This window comes from Pelobates fuscus, chromosome 6 (genome assembly GCF_036172605.1).
Source record: "Pelobates fuscus isolate aPelFus1 chromosome 6, aPelFus1.pri, whole genome shotgun sequence".
Lineage (NCBI taxonomy): Eukaryota > Metazoa > Chordata > Amphibia > Anura > Pelobatidae > Pelobates > Pelobates fuscus.
This window is the reverse complement of record NC_086322.1, coordinates 1,001,982-1,023,762: the sequence shown is the minus strand read 5'-3', so window position 1 is coordinate 1,023,762 and position 21,781 is coordinate 1,001,982. Positions and strand designations below refer to the sequence as shown.

The 21,781-nt window shown below is 42.5% G+C and overlaps 1 protein-coding gene across 3 annotated transcripts in view; it reads left to right on the top strand.

The window, feature by feature from the left end:
- LOC134614079 (peptidase inhibitor 16-like) overlaps positions 1-21,781 on the top strand; it is a 254,845-nt gene that overhangs the window by 165,751 nt on the left and 67,313 nt on the right. For all 3 annotated transcript variants that reach the window (XM_063457496.1, XM_063457495.1, XM_063457494.1), the window contains exon 6: positions 88-1,017. In XM_063457496.1, coding sequence (XP_063313566.1) covers positions 88-1,017 — 930 coding nt within the window. The remainder of the gene's footprint in view (positions 1-87; positions 1,018-21,781) is intronic.

Genomic DNA, 21,781 nt, shown 5'->3' with positions numbered 1-21,781 from the left:
CACATGTTTAAAATATCTGTGATTCCATAAAACTGTAACTTAATGACATTTTTCGGATTTAACGGGATGATTTTTATCTGTGATCAGAGTCAGATAAAGACCTTGAAGACATCAGTCAGTCTCCAGATACAATCGAGTCAGAGACCAAGTCTTACTTTTCGTCAAAACCCATTGAGAGAGTCAATGGAATGAGCACAGAACATGGACAGATCAGTTCTCTACAGACCACAGACTATATTGATCCATCTCTCACTTTTCAGCCAACTGATGGTGTACCGGATCTTAGTCCGATAGTGTTTGTAGATTTTAGTCTAAGTACACAAGATGTCAGTCTGACCCAAGTAAAGGGAGGGACAATCTCTGCACAGTTAATGGAAAATCCAATACCGACCCAAAGACCTGAAGACGCCAGCCTAACTCAAGCAATACAAGTGGCTGAGTCAACAAAAAGTCTGGAAAATACTAAATTGACACAAAGTGCAGAAAATGGTGGGAAAACTAAGAGCGCAGAAAGTCATATTAACCAGCTAATGGAAACCTCAAGCCCACCATTGTCCTTTCAGCTGGCAGTTACTGCTTACACTGATTCTCCACTGACGGTCACAAAAAAGGAAAAGACAACGACTTCCCCTAACCCATCACAGACCCCATCTTCTAAAGACCAATTATCTCTCCTCAACCAAATCTCAAATGAGAAGGCCCCACCTCACTCACCTCATATACCCACAGGGCCAACTACGAGAATCACAGAGGAGCCAAGAAAGAAAACGTTACTTCCTACAGCTACATTGATTCCCAAACTACAGCAGTCACCTCCATCCTCTCTAAAAAAAGTCAAAGACCAGAAGTATCCCCAGAAAGATAGACCTGTAAAAGATCCCCCATACACTGACATTAAGCCAAAGATCAATAAAGATAAAACACTATCTCACCAGTCCACTAATTCCGCTAAATATGCACTCAAAGCAAGCAGCGTTACCAAGTCACAGAAATGGGACATACTGTCTAACGCCCCAGGTAAGAGCTCACTCACACTAACAGTCAATCACGGCCTACTAACCTCCCTGCTCTCATGGCTCACTGTACATTCTGAGCATTTTAAATGGCTCCATGGTTTCCTTACTGTTGACCTACCTTTCACTAATAGACATAGTCCCAACATTGGGACAGAGTTTGTCTGTGCTGGCTCTAGGCTTTACAGAGAATGATATTGGTAAATAGCGCAACCATCAAGCTGCAGGGAAAGAGAGCATAGCTTTCACCTAATTCCTATATATACTTAGCGTCACTAATCTGCATGTCCTCACACTGTAACGTAGCTGTGGGTTCAAGGTATGTGTTCAATCATTACTCATAAAATGAACAAAGATTTACAAACACAAATGAGAAGAGTCGAATAAATAAAGCTATTTCACATCACAAATAGCAAGTAATCTTTGAGACTTATTTGTGATAAGGAAATTAAGACGTAGCATCGGAACTTAGTGATAAATTATTTTTAAGCATTATGTACGCTGACACTCCTTGCTGTACACAGATTATCAGGGACATACACTCTAGTGACACATTTTAGGAAAGGGTAGCTGAATTTGGGAATGTTTCTAATTCGTCTGTTTTGGCTTTTATTTGAAATTCCCTTTTATACATAACGGTGTTGGTGTGTTTGCATTCATCCCTGGCATTTTTTACCTGTACCTGGGCTAAATACTGTTCTATTAAATATTATCACAGTCTCTCCGGACACCGTCTCAGCTGGCCTTACATTCATCCCTGGCATTTTTTACCTGTACCTTGGCTAAATACTGTTCCATTAAATATTATCACAGTCTCTCCGGACACCGTCTCAGCTGGCCTTACATTCATCCCTAGCATTTTTTACCTGTACCTGGGCTAAATACTGTTCTATTAAATATTATCACAGTCTCTCCGGACACCGTCTCAGCTGGCCTTACATTTATCCCTGGCATTTTTTACCTGTACCTGGGCTAAATATTGTTCTATTAAATATTATCACAGTCTCTCCGGCACCGTCTCAGCTGGCCTTACATTCATCCCTGGTATTTTTTACCTGTACCTGGGCTAAATACTGTTCCATTAAATATTATCACAGTCTCTCCTGACACCGTCTCAGCTGGCCTTACATTCATCCCTGGCATTTTTTACCTGTACCTGGGCTAAATACTGTTCTATTAAATATTATCACAGTCTCACCGGCACCGTCTCAGCTGGCCTTACATTCATCCCTGGCATTTTTTACCTGTACCTGGGCTAAATACTGTTCCATTAAATATTATCACAGTCTCTCCTGACACCGTCTCAGCTGGCCTTACATTCATCCCTGGCATTTTTTACCTGTACCTGGGCTAAATACTGTTCCATTAAATATTATCACAGTCTCTCCTGACACAGTCTCGGCTGGCCTTACATTTATCCCTGGCATTTTTTACCTGTACCTGGGCTAAATATTGTTCTATTAAATATTATCACAGTCTCTCCGGCACCGTCTCAGCTGGCCTTACATTCATCCCTGGCATTTTTTACCTGTACCTGGGCTAAATATTGTTCTATTAAATATTATCACAGTCTCTCCGGCACCGTCTCAGCTGGCCTTACATTCATCCCTGGCATTTTTTACCTGTACCTGGGCTAAATATTGTTCTATTAAATATTATCACAGTCTCTCCTGACACCGTCTCAGCTGGCCTTACATTCATCCCTGGCATTTTTTACCTGTACCTGGGCTAAATATTGTTCTATTGAATATTATCACAGTCTCTCCGGCACCGTCTCAGCTGGCCTTACATTCATCCCTGGCATTTTTTACCTGTACCTGGGCTAAATATTGTTCTATTAAATATTATCACAGTCTCTCCTGACACCGTCTCAGCTGGCCTTACATTCATCCCTGGCATTTTTTACCTGTACCTGGGCTAAATACTGTTCCATTAAATATTATCACAGTCTCTCCTGACACCGTCTCAGCTGGCCTTACATTTATCCCTGGCATTTTTTACCTGTACCTGGGCTAAATATTGTTCTATTAAATATTATCACAGTCTCTCCGGCACCGTCTCAGCTGGCCTTACATTCATCCCTGGCATTTTTTACCTGTACCTGGGCTAAATATTGTTCTATTAAATATTATCACAGTCTCTCCGGCACCGTCTCAGCTGGCCTTACATTCATCCCTGGCATTTTTTACCTGTACCTGGGCTAAATATTGTTCTATTAAATATTATCACAGTCTCTCCTGACACCGTCTCAGCTGGCCTTACATTCATCCCTGGCATTTTTTACCTGTACCTGGGCTAAATACTGTTCCATTAAATATTATCACAGTCTCTCCTGACACCGTCTCAGCTGGCCTTACATTCATCCCTGGCATTTTTTACCTGTACCTGGGCTAAATACTGTTCCATTAAATATTATCACAGTCTCTCCTGACACCGTCTCAGCTGGCCTTACATTTATCCCTGGCATTTTTTACCTGTACCTGGGCTAAATACTGTTCTATTAAATATTATCACAGTCTCTCCGGACACCGTCTCAGCTGGCCTTACATTCATCCCTGGCATTTTTTTACCTGTACCTTGGCTAAATACTGTGCTATTAAATATTATAACGGTCTCTCCGGACACCGTCTCAGCTGGCCTTACATTTATCCCTGGCATTTTTTACCTGTACCTGGGCTAAATAGTTTTCCATTAAATATTATCACAGTCTCTCCTGACACCGTCTCAGCTGGCCTTACATTCATCCCTGGCATTTTTTAACCTGTACCTGGGCTAAATACTGTTCCATTAAATATTATCACAGTCTCTCCGGACACCGTCTCAGCTGGCCTTACATTCATCCCTGGCATTTTTTACCTGTACCTGGGCTGAATACTCTTCTATTAAATATTATCACAGTCTCTCCTGACACCGTCTCAGCTGGCCTTACATTCATCCCTGGCATTTTTTACCTGTACCTGGGCTAAATACTGTTCTATTAAATATTATCACAGTCTCTCCGGACACCGTCTCAGCTGGCCTTACATTCATCCCTGGCATTTTTTACCTGTACCTGGGCTAAATACTGTTCTATTAAATATTATCACAGTCTCTCCTGACACCGTCTCAGCTGGCCTTACATTCATCCCTGGCATTTTTTACCTGTACTTTGGCTAAATACTGTTCCATTAAATATTATCACAGTCTCTCCGGCACCGTCTCAGCTGGTCTTACATTCATCCCTGGCATTTTTTACCTGTACCTGGGATAAATAGTTTTCCATTAAATATTATCACAGTCTCTCCTGACACCGTCTCAGCTGGCCTTACATTCATCCCTGGCATTTTTTAACCTGTACCTGGGCTAAATACTGTTCCATTAAATATTATCACAGTCTCTCCGGACACCGTCTCAGCTGGCCTTACATTCATCGCTGGCATTTTTTACCTGTACCTGGGCTGAATACTCTTCTATTAAATATTATCACAGTCTCTCCTGACACCGTCTCAGCTGGCCTTACATTCATCCCTGGCATTTTTTACCTGTACCTGGGCTAAATACTGTTCTATTAAATATTATCACAGTCTCTCCGGACACCGTCTCAGCTGGCCTTACATTCATCCCTGGCATTTTTTACCTGTACCTGGGCTAAATACTGTTCTATTAAATATTATCACAGTCTCTCCTGACACCGTCTCAGCTGGCCTTACATTCATCCCTGGCATTTTTTACCTGTACTTTGGCTAAATACTGTTCCATTAAATATTATCACAGTCTCTCCGGCACCGTCTCAGCTGGCCTTACATTCATCCCTGGCATTTTTTACCTGTACCTGGGCTAAATACTGTTCCATTAAATATTATCACAGTCTCTCCGGACACCGTCTCAGCTGGCCTTACATTCATCCCTGGCATTTTTTACCTGTACCTGGGCTAAATACTGTTCCATTAAATATTATCACAGTCTCTCCTGACACCGTCTCAGCTTGCTTTACATTCATCCCTGGCATTTTTTAACCTGTACCTGGGCTAAATACTGTTCTATTAAATATTATCACAGTCTCTCCTGACACCGTCTCACCTGGCCTTACATTCATCCCTGGCATTTTTTAACCTGTACCTGGGATAAATACTGTTCCATTAAATATTATCACAGTCTCTCCTGACACCGTCTCAGCTTGCTTTACATTCATCCCTGGCATTTTTTAACCTGTACCTGGGCTAAATACTGTTCTATTAAATATTATCACAGTCTCTCCTGACACCGTCTCAGCTGGCCTTACATTCATCCCTGGCATTTTTTACCTGTACCTGGGCTAAATACTGTTCTATTAAATATTATCACAGTCTCTCCGGACACCGTCTCAGCTGGCCTTACATTCATCCCTGGCATTTTTTGCCTGTACCTGGGCTAAATACTGTTCTATTAAATATTATCACAGTCTCTCCGGCACCGTCTCAGCTGGCCTAACATTCATCCCTGGCATTTTTTACCTGTACCTGGGCTAAATACTGTTCTATTAAATATTATCACAGTCTCTCCGGACACCGTCTCAGCTGGCCTTACATTCATCCCTGGCATTTTTTACCTGTACCTTGGCTAAATACTGTTCTATTAAATATTATCACAGTCTCACTGGCACCGTCTCAGCTGGCCTTACATTCATCCCTGGCATTTTTTACCTGTACCTGGGCTAAATACTGTTCTATTAAATATTATCACAGTCTCACTGGCACCGTCTCAGCTGGCCTTACATTCATCCCTGGCATTTTTTACCTGTACCTGGGCTAAATACTGTTCTATTAAATATTATCACAGTCTCTCCGGACACCGTCTCAGCTGGCCTTAAATTCATCCCTGGCATTTTTTACCTGTACCTGGGCTAAATACTGTTCTATTAAATATTATCACAGTCTCTCCGGACACCGTCTCAGCTGGCCTTAAATTCATCCCTGGCATTTTTTAACCTGTACCTGGGCTAAATACTGTTCTATTAAATATTATCACAGTCTCTCCGGCACCATCTCAGCTGGCCTTACATTCATCCCTGGCATTTTTTACCTGTACCTGGGCTAAATACTGTTCTATTAAATATTATCACAGTCTCTCCGGACACCGTCTCAGCTGGCCTTCAATTCATCCCTGGCATTTTTTACCTGTACCTGGGCTAAATACTGTTCCATTAAATATTATCACAGTCTCTCCGGACACCGTCTCAGCTGGCCTTACATTCATCCCTGGCATTTTTTACCTGTACCTGGGCTAAATACTGTTCCATTAAATATTATCACAGTCTCTCCTGACACCGTCTCAGCTGGCCTTACATTCATCCCTGGCATTTTTTACCTGTACCTGGGCTAAATACTGTTCCATTAAATATTATCACAGTCTCTCTGGACACCGTCTCAGCTGGCCTTACATTCATCCCTGGCATTTTTTACCTGTACCTGGGCTAAATACTGTTCTATTAAATATTATCACAGTCTCTCCGGACACCGTCTCAGCTGGCCTTACATTCATCCCTGGCATTTTTTACCTGTACCTGGGCTAAATACTGTTCCATTAAATATTATCACAGTCTCTCCAGACACCGTCTCAGCTGGCCTTACATTCATCCCTGGCATTTTTTACCTGTACTTTGGCTAAATACTGTTCCATTAAATATTATCACAGTCTCTCCGGCACCGTCTCAGCTGGCCTTACATTCATCCCTGGCATTTTTTACCTGTACCTGGGCTAAATACTGTTCCATTAAATATTATCACAGTCTCTCCGGACACCGTCTCAGCTGGCCTTACATTCATCCCTGGCATTTTTTACCTGTACCTGGGCTAAATACTGTTCCATTAAATATTATCACAGTCTCTCCTGACACCGTCTCAGCTTGCTTTACATTCATCCCTGGCATTTTTTAACCTGTACCTGGGCTAAATACTGTTCTATTAAATATTATCACAGTCTCTCCTGACACCGTCTCACCTGGCCTTACATTCATCCCTGGCATTTTTTAACCTGTACCTGGGCTAAATACTGTTCCATTAAATATTATCACAGTCTCTCCTGACACCGTCTCAGCTTGCTTTACATTCATCCCTGGCATTTTTTAACCTGTACCTGGGCTAAATACTGTTCTATTAAATATTATCACAGTCTCTCCTGACACCGTCTCAGCTGGCCTTACATTCATCCCTGGCATTTTTTACCTGTACCTGGGCTAAATACTGTTCTATTAAATATTATCACAGTCTCTCCGGACACCGTCTCAGCTGGCCTTACATTCATCCCTGGCATTTTTTGCCTGTACCTGGGCTAAATACTGTTCTATTAAATATTATCACAGTCTCTCCGGCACCGTCTCAGCTGGCCTAACATTCATCCCTGGCATTTTTTACCTGTACCTGGGCTAAATACTGTTCTATTAAATATTATCACAGTCTCTCCGGACACCGTCTCAGCTGGCCTTACATTCATCCCTGGCATTTTTTACCTGTACCTTGGCTAAATACTGTTCTATTAAATATTATCACAGTCTCACTGGCACCGTCTCACCTGGCCTTACATTCATCCCTGGCATTTTTTACCTGTACCTGGGCTAAATACTGTTCTATTAAATATTATCACAGTCTCACTGGCACCGTCTCAGCTGGCCTTACATTCATCCCTGGCATTTTTTACCTGTACCTGGGCTAAATACTGTTCTATTAAATATTATCACAGTCTCTCCGGACACCGTCTCAGCTGGCCTTAAATTCATCCCTGGCATTTTTTACCTGTACCTGGGCTAAATACTGTTCTATTAAATATTATCACAGTCTCTCCGGACACCGTCTCAGCTGGCCTTAAATTCATCCCTGGCATTTTTTAACCTGTACCTGGGCTAAATACTGTTCTATTAAATATTATCACAGTCTCTCCGGCACCATCTCAGCTGGCCTTACATTCATCCCTGGCATTTTTTACCTGTACCTGGGCTAAATACTGTTCTATTAAATATTATCACAGTCTCTCCGGACACCGTCTCAGCTGGCCTTCAATTCATCCCTGGCATTTTTTACCTGTACCTGGGCTAAATACTGTTCCATTAAATATTATCACAGTCTCTCCGGACACCGTCTCAGCTGGCCTTACATTCATCCCTGGCATTTTTTACCTGTACCTGGGCTAAATACTGTTCCATTAAATATTATCACAGTCTCTCCTGACACCGTCTCAGCTGGCCTTACATTCATCCCTGGCATTTTTTACCTGTACCTGGGCTAAATACTGTTCCATTAAATATTATCACAGTCTCTCTGGACACCGTCTCAGCTGGCCTTACATTCATCCCTGGCATTTTTTACCTGTACCTGGGCTAAATACTGTTCTATTAAATATTATCACAGTCTCTCCGGACACCGTCTCAGCTGGCCTTACATTCATCCCTGGCATTTTTTACCTGTACCTGGGCTAAATACTGTTCCATTAAATATTATCACAGTCTCTCCAGACACCGTCTCAGCTGGCCTTACATTCATCCCTGGCATTTTTTACCTGTACCTGGGCTAAATACTGTTCTATTAAATATTATCACAGTCTCTCCGGACACCGTCTCAGCTGGCCTTACATTCATCCCTGGCATTTTTTACCTGTACCTGGGCTGAATACTGTTCTATTAAATATTATCACAGTCTCTCCTGACACCGTCTCAGCTGGCCTTACATTCATCCCTGGCATTTTTTACCTGTACCTGGGCTAAATACTGTTCTATTAAATATTATCACAGTCTCTCCGGACACCGTCTCAGCTGGCCTTACATTCATCCCTGGCATTTTTTACCTGTACCTGGGCTAAATACTGTTCCATTAAATATTATCACAGTCTCTCCTGACACCGTCTCAGCTGGCCTTACATTCATCCCTGGCATTTTTTACCTGTACTTTGGCTAAATACTGTTCCATTAAATATTATCACAGTCTCTCCGGCACCGTCTCAGCTGGCCTTACATTCATCCCTGGCATTTTTTACCTGTACCTGGGCTAAATACTGTTCCATTAAATATTATCACAGTCTCTCCGGACACCGTCTCAGCTGGCCTTACATTCATCCCTGGCATTTTTTACCTGTACCTGGGCTAAATACTGTTCCATTAAATATTATCACAGTCTCTCCTGACACCGTCTCAGCTTGCTTTACATTCATCCCTGGCATTTTTTAACCTGTACCTGGGCTAAATACTGTTGTATTAATTATTATCACAGTCTCTCCTGACACCGTCTCAGCTGGCCTTACATTCATCCCTGGCATTTTTTAACCTGTACCTGGGCTAAATACTGTTCCATTAAATATTATCACAGTCTCTCCGGACACCGTCTCAGCTGGCCTTACATTCATCCCTGGCATTTTTTACCTGTACCTGGGCTAAATATTGTTCTATTAAATATTATCACAGTCTCTCCTGACACCGTCTCAGCTGGCCTTACATTCATCCCTGGCATTTTTTACCTGTACCTGGGCTAAATACTGTTCTATTAAATATTATCACAGTCTCACTGGCACCGTCTCAGCTGGCCTTACATTCATCCCTGGCATTTTTTACCTGTACCTGGGCTAAATACTGTTCCATTAAATATTATCACAGTCTCTCCTGACACCGTCTCAGCTGGCCTTACATTCATCCCTGGCATTTTTTTACCTGTACCTGGGCTAAATACTGTTCTATTAAATATTATCACAGTCTCTCCGGCACCGTCTCAGCTGGCCTTACATTCATCCCTGGCATTTTTTACCTGTACCTGGGCTAAATACTGTTCTATTAAATATTATCACAGTCTCTCCGGACACCGTCTCAGCTGGCCTTACATTCATCCCTGGCATTTTTTACCTGTACCTTGGCTAAATACTGTGCTATTAAATATTATAACGGTCTCTCCGGACACCGTCTCAGCTGGCCTTACATTTATCCCTGGCATTTTTTACCTGTACCTGGGCTAAATAGTTTTCCATTAAATATTATCACAGTCTCTCCTGACACCGTCTCAGCTGGCCTTACATTCATCCCTGGCATTTTTTAACCTGTACCTGGGCTAAATACTGTTCCATTAAATATTATCACAGTCTCTCCGGACACCGTCTCAGCTGGCCTTACATTCATCCCTGGCATTTTTTACCTGTACCTGGGCTGAATACTCTTCTATTAAATATTATCACAGTCTCTCCTGACACCGTCTCAGCTGGCCTTACATTCATCCCTGGCATTTTTTACCTGTACCTGGGCTAAATACTGTTCTATTAAATATTATCACAGTCTCTCCGGACACCGTCTCAGCTGGCCTTACATTCATCCCTGGCATTTTTTACCTGTACCTGGGCTAAATACTGTTCTATTAAATATTATCACAGTCTCTCCTGACACCGTCTCAGCTGGCCTTACATTCATCCCTGGCATTTTTTACCTGTACTTTGGCTAAATACTGTTCCATTAAATATTATCACAGTCTCTCCGGCACCGTCTCAGCTGGCCTTACATTCATCCCTGGCATTTTTTACCTGTACCTGGGCTAAATACTGTTCCATTAAATATTATCACAGTCTCTCCGGACACCGTCTCAGCTGGCCTTACATTCATCCCTGGCATTTTTTACCTGTACCTGGGCTAAATACTGTTCCACTAAATATTATCACAGTCTCTCCTGACACCGTCTCAGCTTGCTTTACATTCATCCCTGGCATTTTTTAACCTGTACCTGGGCTAAATACTGTTCTATTAAATATTATCACAGTCTCTCCTGACACCGTCTCACCTGGCCTTACATTCATCCCTGGCATTTTTTAACCTGTACCTGGGCTAAATACTGTTCCATTAAATATTATCACAGTCTCTCCTGACACCGTCTCAGCTTGCTTTACATTCATCCCTGGCATTTTTTAACCTGTACCTGGGCTAAATACTGTTCTATTAAATATTATCACAGTCTCTCCTGACACCGTCTCAGCTGGCCTTACATTCATCCCTGGCATTTTTTACCTGTACCTGGGCTAAATACTGTTCTATTAAATATTATCACAGTCTCTCCGGACACCGTCTCAGCTGGCCTTACATTCATCCCTGGCATTTTTTGCCTGTACCTGGGCTAAATACTGTTCTATTAAATATTATCACAGTCTCTCCGGCACCGTCTCAGCTGGCCTAACATTCATCCCTGGCATTTTTTACCTGTACCTGGGCTAAATACTGTTCTATTAAATATTATCACAGTCTCTCCGGACACCGTCTCAGCTGGCCTTACATTCATCCCTGGCATTTTTTACCTGTACCTTGGCTAAATACTGTTCTATTAAATATTATCACAGTCTCTCCGGACACCGTCTCAGCTGGCCTTACATTCATCCCTGGCATTTTTTACCTGTACCTGGGCTAAATACTGTTCTATTAAATATTATCACAGTCTCTCCGGCACCGTCTCAGCTGGCCTAACATTCATCCCTGGCATTTTTTACCTGTACCTGGGCTAAATACTGTTCTATTAAATATTATCACAGTCTCTCCGGACACCGTCTCAGCTGGCTTTACATTCATCCCTGGCATTTTTTACCTGTACCTGGGCTAAATACTGTTCTATTAAATATTATCACAGTCTCTCCTGACACCGTCTCAGCTGGCCTTACATTCATCCCTGGCATTTTTTACCTGTACCTTGGCTAAATACTGTTCCATTAAATATTATCACAGTCTCTCCGGCACCGTCTCAGCTGGCCTTCATTCATCCCTGGCATTTTTTACCTGTACCTGGGCTAAATACTGTTCCATTAAATATTATCACAGTCTCTCCGGACACCGTCTCAGCTGGCCTTACATTCATCCCTGGCATTTTTTACCTGTACCTGGGCTAAATACTGTTCTATTAAATATTATCACAGTCTCTCCGGACACCGTCTCAGCTGGCCTTACATTCATCCCTGGCATTTTTTACCTGTACCTGGGCTAAATACTGTTCTATTAAATATTATCACAGTCTCTCCTGACACCGTCTCAGCTGGCCTTACATTCATCCCTGGCATTTTTTACCTGTACCTGGGCTAAATACTGTTCCATTAAATATTATCACAGTCTCTCCGGACACCGTCTCAGCTGGCCTTACATTCATCCCTGGCATGTTTTACCTGTACCTGGGCTAAATACTGTTCTATTAAATATTATCACAGTCTCTCCGGACACCGTCTCAGCTGGCCTTACATTCATCCCTGGCATTTTTTACCTGTACCTGGGCTAAATACTGTTCTATTAAATATTATCACAGTCTCACTGGCACCGTCTCAGCTGGCCTTACATTCATCCCTGGCATTTTTTACCTGTACCTGGGCTAAATACTGTTCCATTAAATATTATCACAGTCTCTCCAGACACCTTCTCAGCTGGCCTTACATTCATTCCTGGCATTTTTTACCTGTACCTGGACTAAATACTGTTCTATTAAATATTATCACAGTCTCTCCGGCACCGTCTCAGCTGGCCTTACATTCATCCCTGGCATTTTTTACCTGTACCTGGGCTAAATACTGTTCTATTAAATATTATCACAGTCTCTCCGGACACCGTCTCAGCTGGCCTTACATTCATCCCTGGCATTTTTTACCTGTACCTTGGCTAAATACTGTGCTATTAAATATTATAACGGTCTCTCCGGACACCGTCTCAGCTGGCCTTACATTTATCCCTGGCATTTTTTACCTGTACCTGGGCTAAATACTGTTCCATTAAATATTATCACAGTCTCTCCTGACACCGTCTCAGCTGGCCTTACATTCATCCCTGGCATTTTTTACCTGTACCTGGGCTAAATACTGTTCTATTAAATATTATCACAGTCTCTCCTGACACCGTCTCAGCTGGCCTTACATTCATCCCTGGCATTTTTTACCTGTACCTGGGCTAAATACTGTTCTATTAAATATTATCACAGTCTCTCCGGACACCGTCTCAGCTGGCCTTACATTCATCCCTGGCATTTTTTACCTGTACCTGGGCTAAATACTGTTCCATTAAATATTATCACAGTCTCTCCGGACACCGTCTCAGCTGGCCTTACATTCATCCCTGGCATTTTTTACCTGTACCTGGGCTAAATACTGTTCCATTAAATATTATCACAGTCTCTCCTGACACCGTCTCAGCTTGCTTTACATTCATCCCTGGCATTTTTTTACCTGTACCTGGGCTAAATACTGTTCTATTAAATATTATCACAGTCTCTCCTGACACCGTCTCAGCTGGCCTTACATTCATCCCTGGCATTTTTTAACCTGTACCTGGGCTAAATACTGTTCCATTAAATATTATCACAGTCTCTCCGGACACCGTCTCAGCTGGCCTTACATTCATCCCTGGCATTTTTTACCTGTACCTGGGCTAAATATTGTTCTATTAAATATTATCACAGTCTCTCCTGACACCGTCTCAGCTGGCCTTACATTCATCCCTGGCATTTTTTACCTCTACCTGGGCTAAATACTGTTCTATTAAATATTATCACAGTCTCTCCGGACACCGTCTCAGCTGGCCTTACATTCATCCCTGCCATTTTTTACCTGTATTTTGGCTAAATAATGTTCTATTAAATATTATCACAGTCTCTCCGGCACCGTTTCAGCTGGCCTTACATTCATCCCTGGCATTTTTTACCTGTACCTGGGCTAAATACTGTTCCATTAAATATTATCACAGTCTCACCGGCACCGTCTCAGCTGGCCTTACATTCATCCCTGGCATTTTTTACCTGTACCTGGGCTAAATACTGTTCTACTAAATATTATCACAGTCTCTCAGGACACCGTCTCAGCTGGCCTTACATTCATCCCTGGCATTTTTTACCTGTACCTGGGCTAAATACTGTTCCATTAAATATTATCACAGTCTCTCCTGACACCGTCTCAGCTGGCCTTACATTCATCCCTGGCATTTTTTACCTGTACCTGGGCTAAATACTGTTCTATTAAATATTATCACAGTCTCTCCGGACACCGTCTCAGCTGGCCTTACATTCATCCCTGGCATTTTTTACCTGTACCTGGGTTAAATACTGTTCCATTAAATATTATCACAGTCTCTCCGGACACCGTCTCAGCTGGCCTTACATTCATCCCTGGCATTTTTTACCTGTACATGGGCTAAATACTGTTCTATTAAATATTATCACAGTCTCTCCTGACACCGTCTCAGCTGGCCTTACATTCATCCCTGGCATTTTTTTACCTGTACCTGGGCTAAATACTGTTCTATTAAATATTATCACAGTCTCTCCGGACACCGTCTCAGCTGGCCTTACATTCATCCCTGGCATTTTTTTACCTGTACCTGGGCTAAATACTGTTCTATTAAATATTATCACAGTCTCTCCTGACACCGTCTCAGCTGGCCTTACATTCATCCCTGGCATTTTTTACCTGTACCTGGGCTAAATACTGTTCTATTAAATATTATCACAGTCTCTCCGGCACCGTCTCAGCTGGCCTAACATTCATCCCTGGCATTTTTTACCTGTACCTGGGCTAAATACTGTTCTATTAAATATTATCACAGTCTCACTGGCACCGTCTCAGCTGGCCTTACATTCATCCCTGGCATTTTTTACCTGTACCTGGGCTAAATACTGTTCCATTAAATATTATCACAGTCTCTCCAGACACCGTCTCAGCTGGCCTTACATTCATCCCTGGCATTTTTTACCTGTACCTGGACTAAATACTGTTCTATTAAATATTATCACAGTCTCTCCGGCACCGTCTCAGCTGGCCTTACATTCATCCCTGGCATTTTTTACCTGTACCTGGGCTAAATACTGTTCTATTAAATATTATCACAGTCTCTCCGGACACCGTCTCAGCTGGCCTTACATTCATCCCTGGCATTTTTTACCTGTACCTGGGCTAAATACTGTTCCATTAAATATTATCACAGTCTCTCCGGACACCGTCTCAGCTGGCCTTACATTCATCCCTGGCATTTTTTACCTGTACCTGGGCTAAATACTGTTCCATTAAATATTATCACAGTCTCTCCTGACACCGTCTCAGCTTGCTTTACATTCATCCCTGGCATTTTTTTACCTGTACCTGGGCTAAATACTGTTCTATTAAATATTATCACAGTCTCTCCTGACACCGTCTCAGCTGGCCTTACATTCATCCCTGGCATTTTTTAACCTGTACCTGGGCTAAATACTGTTCCATTAAATATTATCACAGTCTCTCCGGACACCGTCTCAGCTGGCCTTACATTCATCCCTGGCATTTTTTACCTGTACCTGGGCTAAATATTGTTCTATTAAATATTATCACAGTCTCTCCTGACACCGTCTCAGCTGGCCTTACATTCATCCCTGGCATTTTTTACCTCTACCTGGGCTAAATACTGTTCTATTAAATATTATCACAGTCTCTCCGGACACCGTCTCAGCTGGCCTTACATTCATCCCTGCCATTTTTTACCTGTATTTTGGCTAAATAATGTTCTATTAAATATTATCACAGTCTCTCCGGCACCGTTTCAGCTGGCCTTACATTCATCCCTGGCATTTTTTACCTGTACCTGGGCTAAATACTGTTCCATTAAATATTATCACAGTCTCACCGGCACCGTCTCAGCTGGCCTTACATTCATCCCTGGCATTTTTTACCTGTACCTGGGCTAAATACTGTTCTACTAAATATTATCACAGTCTCTCAGGACACCGTCTCAGCTGGCCTTACATTCATCCCTGGCATTTTTTACCTGTACCTGGGCTAAATACTGTTCCATTAAATATTATCACAGTCTCTCCTGACACCGTCTCAGCTGGCCTTACATTCATCCCTGGCATTTTTTACCTGTACCTGGGCTAAATACTGTTCTATTAAATATTATCACAGTCTCTCCGGACACCGTCTCAGCTGGCCTTACATTCATCCCTGGCATTTTTTACCTGTACCTGGGCTAAATACTGTTCCATTAAATATTATCACAGTCTCTCCGGACACCGTCTCAGCTGGCCTTACATTCATCCCTGGCATTTTTTACCTGTACATGGGCTAAATACTGTTCTATTAAATATTATCACAGTCTCTCCTGACACCGTCTCAGCTGGCCTTACATTCATCCCTGGCATTTTTTTACCTGTACCTGGGCTAAATACTGTTCTATTAAATATTATCACAGTCTCTCCGGACACCGTCTCAGCTGGCCTTACATTCATCCCTGGCATTTTTTTTACCTGTACCTGGGCTAAATACTGTTCTATTAAATATTATCACAGTCTCTCCTGACACCGTCTCAGCTGGCCTTACATTCATCCCTGGCATTTTTTACCTGTACCTGGGCTAAATACTGTTCTATTAAATATTATCACAGTCTCTCCGGCACCGTCTCAGCTGGCCTAACATTCATCCCTGGCATTTTTTACCTGTACCTGGGCTAAATACTGTTCCATTAAATATTATCACAGTCTCTCCTGACACCGTCTCAGCTGGCCTTACATTTATCCCTTGCATTTTTTAACCTGTACCTGGGCTAAATACTGTTCTATTAAATATTATCACAGTCTCTCCGGACACCGTCTCAGCTGGCCTTACATTCATCCCTGGCATTTTTTACCTGTACCTGGGCTGAATACTGTTCTATTAAATATTATCACAGTCTCTCCTGACACCGTCTCAGCTGGCCTTACATTCATCCCTGGCATTTTTTACCTGTACCTGGGCTAAATACTGTTCTATTAAATATTATCACAGTCTCTCCGGACACCGTCTCAGCTGGCCTTACATTCATCCCTGGCATTTTTTACCTGTACCTGGGCTAAATACTGTTCCATTAAATATTATCACAGTCTCTCCTGACACCGTCTCAGCTGGCCTTACATTCATCCCTGGCATTTTTTACCTGTACTTTGGCTAAATACTGTTCCATTAAATATTATCACAGTCTCTCCGGCACCGTCTCAGCTGGCCTTACATTCATCCCTGGCATTTTTTACCTGTACCTGGGCTAAATACTGTTCCATTAAATATTATCACAGTCTCTCCGGACACCGTCTCAGCTGGCCTTACATTCATCCCTGGCATTTTTTACCTGTACCTGGGCTAAATACTGTTCCATTAAATATTATCACAGTCTCTCCTGACACCGTCTCAGCTTGCTTTACATTCATCCCTGGCATTTTTTAACCTGTACCTGGGCTAAATACTGTTGTATTAATTATTATCACAGTCTCTCCTGACACCGTCTCAGCTGGCCTTACATTCATCCCTGGCATTTTTTAACCTGTACCTGGGCTAAATACTGTTCCATTAAATATTATCACAGTCTCTCCGGACACCGTCTCAGCTGGCCTTACATTCATCCCTGGCATTTTTTACCTGTACCTGGGCTAAATATTGTTCTATTAAATATTATCACAGTCTCTCCTGACACCGTCTCAGCTGGCCTTACATTCATCCCTGGCATTTTTTACCTGTACCTGGGCTAAATACTGTTCTATTAAATATTATCACAGTCTCACTGGCACCGTCTCAGCTGGCCTTACATTCATCCCTGGCATTTTTTACCTGTACCTGGGCTAAATACTGTTCCATTAAATATTATCACAGTCTCTCCGGACACCGTCTCAGCTGGCCTTACATTCATCCCTGGCATGTTTTACCTGTACCTGGGCTAAATACTGTTCTATTAAATATTATCACAGTCTCTCCGGACACCGTCTCAGCTGGCCTTCAATTCATCCCTGGCATTTTTTACCTGTACCTGGGCTAAATACTGTTCTATTAAATATTATCACAGTCTCTCCGGCACCGTCTCAGCTGGCCTTACATTCATCCCTGGCATTTTTTACCTGTACCTGGGCTAAATACTGTTCTATTAAATATTATCACAGTCTCTCCGGACACCGTCTCAGCTGGCCTTACATTCATCCCTGGCATTTTTTACCTGTACCTTGGCTAAATACTGTGCTATTAAATATTATAACGGTCTCTCCGGACACCGTCTCAGCTGGCCTTACATTTATCCCTGGCATTTTTTACCTGTACCTGGGCTAAATACTGTTCCATTAAATATTATCACAGTCTCTCCTGACACCGTCTCAGCTGGCCTTACATTCATCCCTGGCATTTTTTACCTGTACCTGGGCTAAATACTGTTCTATTAAATATTATCACAGTCTCTCCGGACACCGTCTCAGCTGGCCTTACATTCATCCCTGGCATTTTTTACCTGTACCTGGGCTAAATACTGTTCTATTAAATATTATCACAGTCTCTCCGGACACCGTCTCAGCTGGCCTTACATTCATCCCTGGCATTTTTTACCTGTACCTGGGCTAAATACTGTTCTATTAAATATTATCACAGTCTCTCCTGACACCGTCTCAGCTGGCCTTACATTCATCCCTGGCATTTTTTACCTGTACCTGGGCTAAATACTGTTCTATTAAATATTATCACAGTCTCTCCGGACACCGTCTCAGCTGGCCTTACATTCATCCCTGGCATTTTTTACCTGTACCTGGGCTAAATACTGTTCCATTAAATATTATCACAGTCTCTCCGGACACCGTCTCAGCTGGCCTTACATTCATCCCTGGCATTTTTTACCTGTACCTGGGCTAAATACTGTTCCATTAAATATTATCACAGTCTCTCCTGACACCGTCTCAGCTTGCTTTACATTCATCCCTGGCATTTTTTTACCTGTACCTGGGCTAAATACTGTTCTATTAAATATTATCACAGTCTCTCCTGACACCGTCTCAGCTGGCCTTACATTCATCCCTGGCATTTTTTAACCTGTACCTGGGCTAAATACTGTTCCATTAAATATTATCACAGTCTCTCCGGACACCGTCTCAGCTGGCCTTACATTCATCCCTGGCATTTTTTACCTGTACCTGGGCTAAATATTGTTCTATTAAATATTATCACAGTCTCTCCTGACACCGTCTCAGCTGGCCTTACATTCATCCCTGGCATTTTTTACCTCTACCTGGGCTAAATACTGTTCTATTAAATATTATCACAGTCTCTCCGGACACCGTCTCAGCTGGCCTTACATTCATCCCTGCCATTTTTACCTGTATTTTGGCTAAATAATGTTCTATTAAATATTATCACAGTCTCTCCGGCACCGTTTCAGCTGGCCTTACATTCATCCCTGGCATTTTTTACCTGTACCTGGGCTAAATACTGTTCCATTAAATATTATCACAGTCTCACCGGCACCGTCTCAGCTGGCCTTACATTCATCCCTGGCATTTTTTACCTGTACCTGGGCTAAATACTGTTCTACTAAATATTATCACAGTCTCTCAGGACACCGTCTCAGCTGGCCTTACATTCATCCCTGGCATTTTTTACCTGTACCTGGGCTAAATACTGTTCCATTAAATATTATCACAGTCTCTCCTGACACCGTCTCAGCTGGCCTTACATTCATCCCTGGCATTTTTTACCTGTACCTGGGCTAAATACTGTTCTATTAAATATTATCACAGTCTCTCCGGACACCGTCTCAGCTGGCCTTACATTCATCCCTGGCATTTTTTACCTGTACCTGGGCTAAATACTGTTCCATTAAATATTATCACAGTCTCTCCGGACACCGTCTCAGCTGGCCTTACATTCATCCCTGGCATTTTTTACCTGTACATGAGCTAAATACTGTTCTATTAAATATTATCACAGTCTCTCCTGACACCGTCTCAGCTGGCCTTACATTCATCCCTGGCATTTTTTTACCTGTACCTGGGCTAAATACTGTTCTATTAAATATTATCACAGTCTCTCCGGACACCGTCTCAGCTGGCCTTACATTCATCCCTGGCATTTTTTTACCTGTACCTGGGCTAAATACTGTTCTATTAAATATTATCACAGTCTCTCCTGACACCGTCTCAGCTGGCCTTACATTCATCCCTGGCATTTTTTACCTGTACCTGGGCTAAATACTGTTCTATTAAATATTATCACAGTCTCTCCGGCACCGTCTCAGCTGGCCTAACATTCATCCCTGGCATTTTTTACCTGTACCTGGGCTAAATACTGTTCTATTAAATATTATCACAGTCTCACTGGCACCGTCTCAGCTGGCCTTACATTCATCCCTGGCATTTTTTACCTGTACCTGGGCTAAATACTGTTCCATTAAATATTATCACAGTCTCTCCAGACACCGTCTCAGCTGGCCTTACATTCATCCCTGGCATTTTTTACCTGTACCTGGACTAAATACTGTTCTATTAAATATTATCACAGTCTCTCCGGCACCGTCTCAGCTGGCCTTACATTCATCCCTGGCATTTTTTACCTGTACCTGGGCTAAATACTGTTCTATTAAATATTATCACAGTCTCTCCGGACACCGTCTCAGCTGGCCTTACATTCATCCCTGGCATTTTTTACCTGTACCTGGGCTAAATACTGTTCCATTAAATATTATCACAGTCTCTCCGGACACCGTCTCAGCTGGCCTTACATTCATCCCTGGCATTTTTTACCTGTACCTGGGCTAAATACTGTTCCATTAAATATTATCACAGTCTCTCCTGACACCGTCTCAGCTTGCTTTACATTCATCCCTGGCATTTTTTTACCTGTACCTGGGCTAAATACTGTTCTATTAAATATTATCACAGTCTCTCCTGACACCGTCTCAGCTGGCCTTACATTCATCCCTGGCATTTTTTAACCTGTACCTGGGCTAAATACTGTTCCATTAAATATTATCACAGTCTCTCCGGACACCGTCTCAGCTGGCCTTACATTCATCCCTGGCATTTTTTACCTGTACCTGGGCTAAATATTGTTCTATTAAATATTATCACAGTCTCTCCTGACACCGTCTCAGCTGGCCTTACATTCATCCCTGGCATTTTTTACCTCTACCTGGGCTAAATACTGTTCTATTAAATATTATCACAGTCTCTCCGGACACCGTCTCAGCTGGCCTTACATTCATCCCTGCCATTTTTTACCTGTATTTTGGCTAAATAATGTTCTATTAAATATTATCACAGTCTCTCCGGCACCGTTTCAGCTGGCCTTACATTCATCCCTGGCATTTTTTACCTGTACCTGGGCTAAATACTGTTCCATTAAATATTATCACAGTCTCACCGGCACCGTCTCAGCTGGCCTTACATTCATCCCTGGCATTTTTTACCTGTACCTGGGCTAAATACTGTTCTACTAAATATTATCACAGTCTCTCAGGACACCTTCTCAGCTGGCCTTACATTCATCCCTGGCATTTTTTACCTGTACCTGGGCTAAATACTGTTCCATTAAATATTATCACAGTCTCTCCTGACACCGTCTCAGCTGGCCTTACATTCATCCCTGGCATTTTTTACCTGTACCTGGGCTAAATACTGTTCTATTAAATATTATCACAGTCTCTCCGGACACCGTCTCAGCTGGCCTTACATTCATCCCTGGCATTTGTTACCTGTACCTGGGCTAAATACTGTTCCATTAAATATTATCACAGTCTCTCCGGACACCGTCTCAGCTGGCCTTACATTCATCCCTGGCATTTTTTACCTGTACATGGGCTAAATACTGTTCTATTAAATATTATCACAGTCTCTCCTGACACCGTCTCAGCTGGCCTTACATTCATCCCTGGCATTTTTTTACCTGTACCTGGGCTAAATACTGTTCTATTAAATATTATCACAGTCTCTCCGGACACCGTCTCAGCTGGCCTTACATTCATCCCTGGCATTTTTTTTACCTGTACCTGGGCTAAATACTGTTCTATTAAATATTATCACAGTCTCTCCTGACAC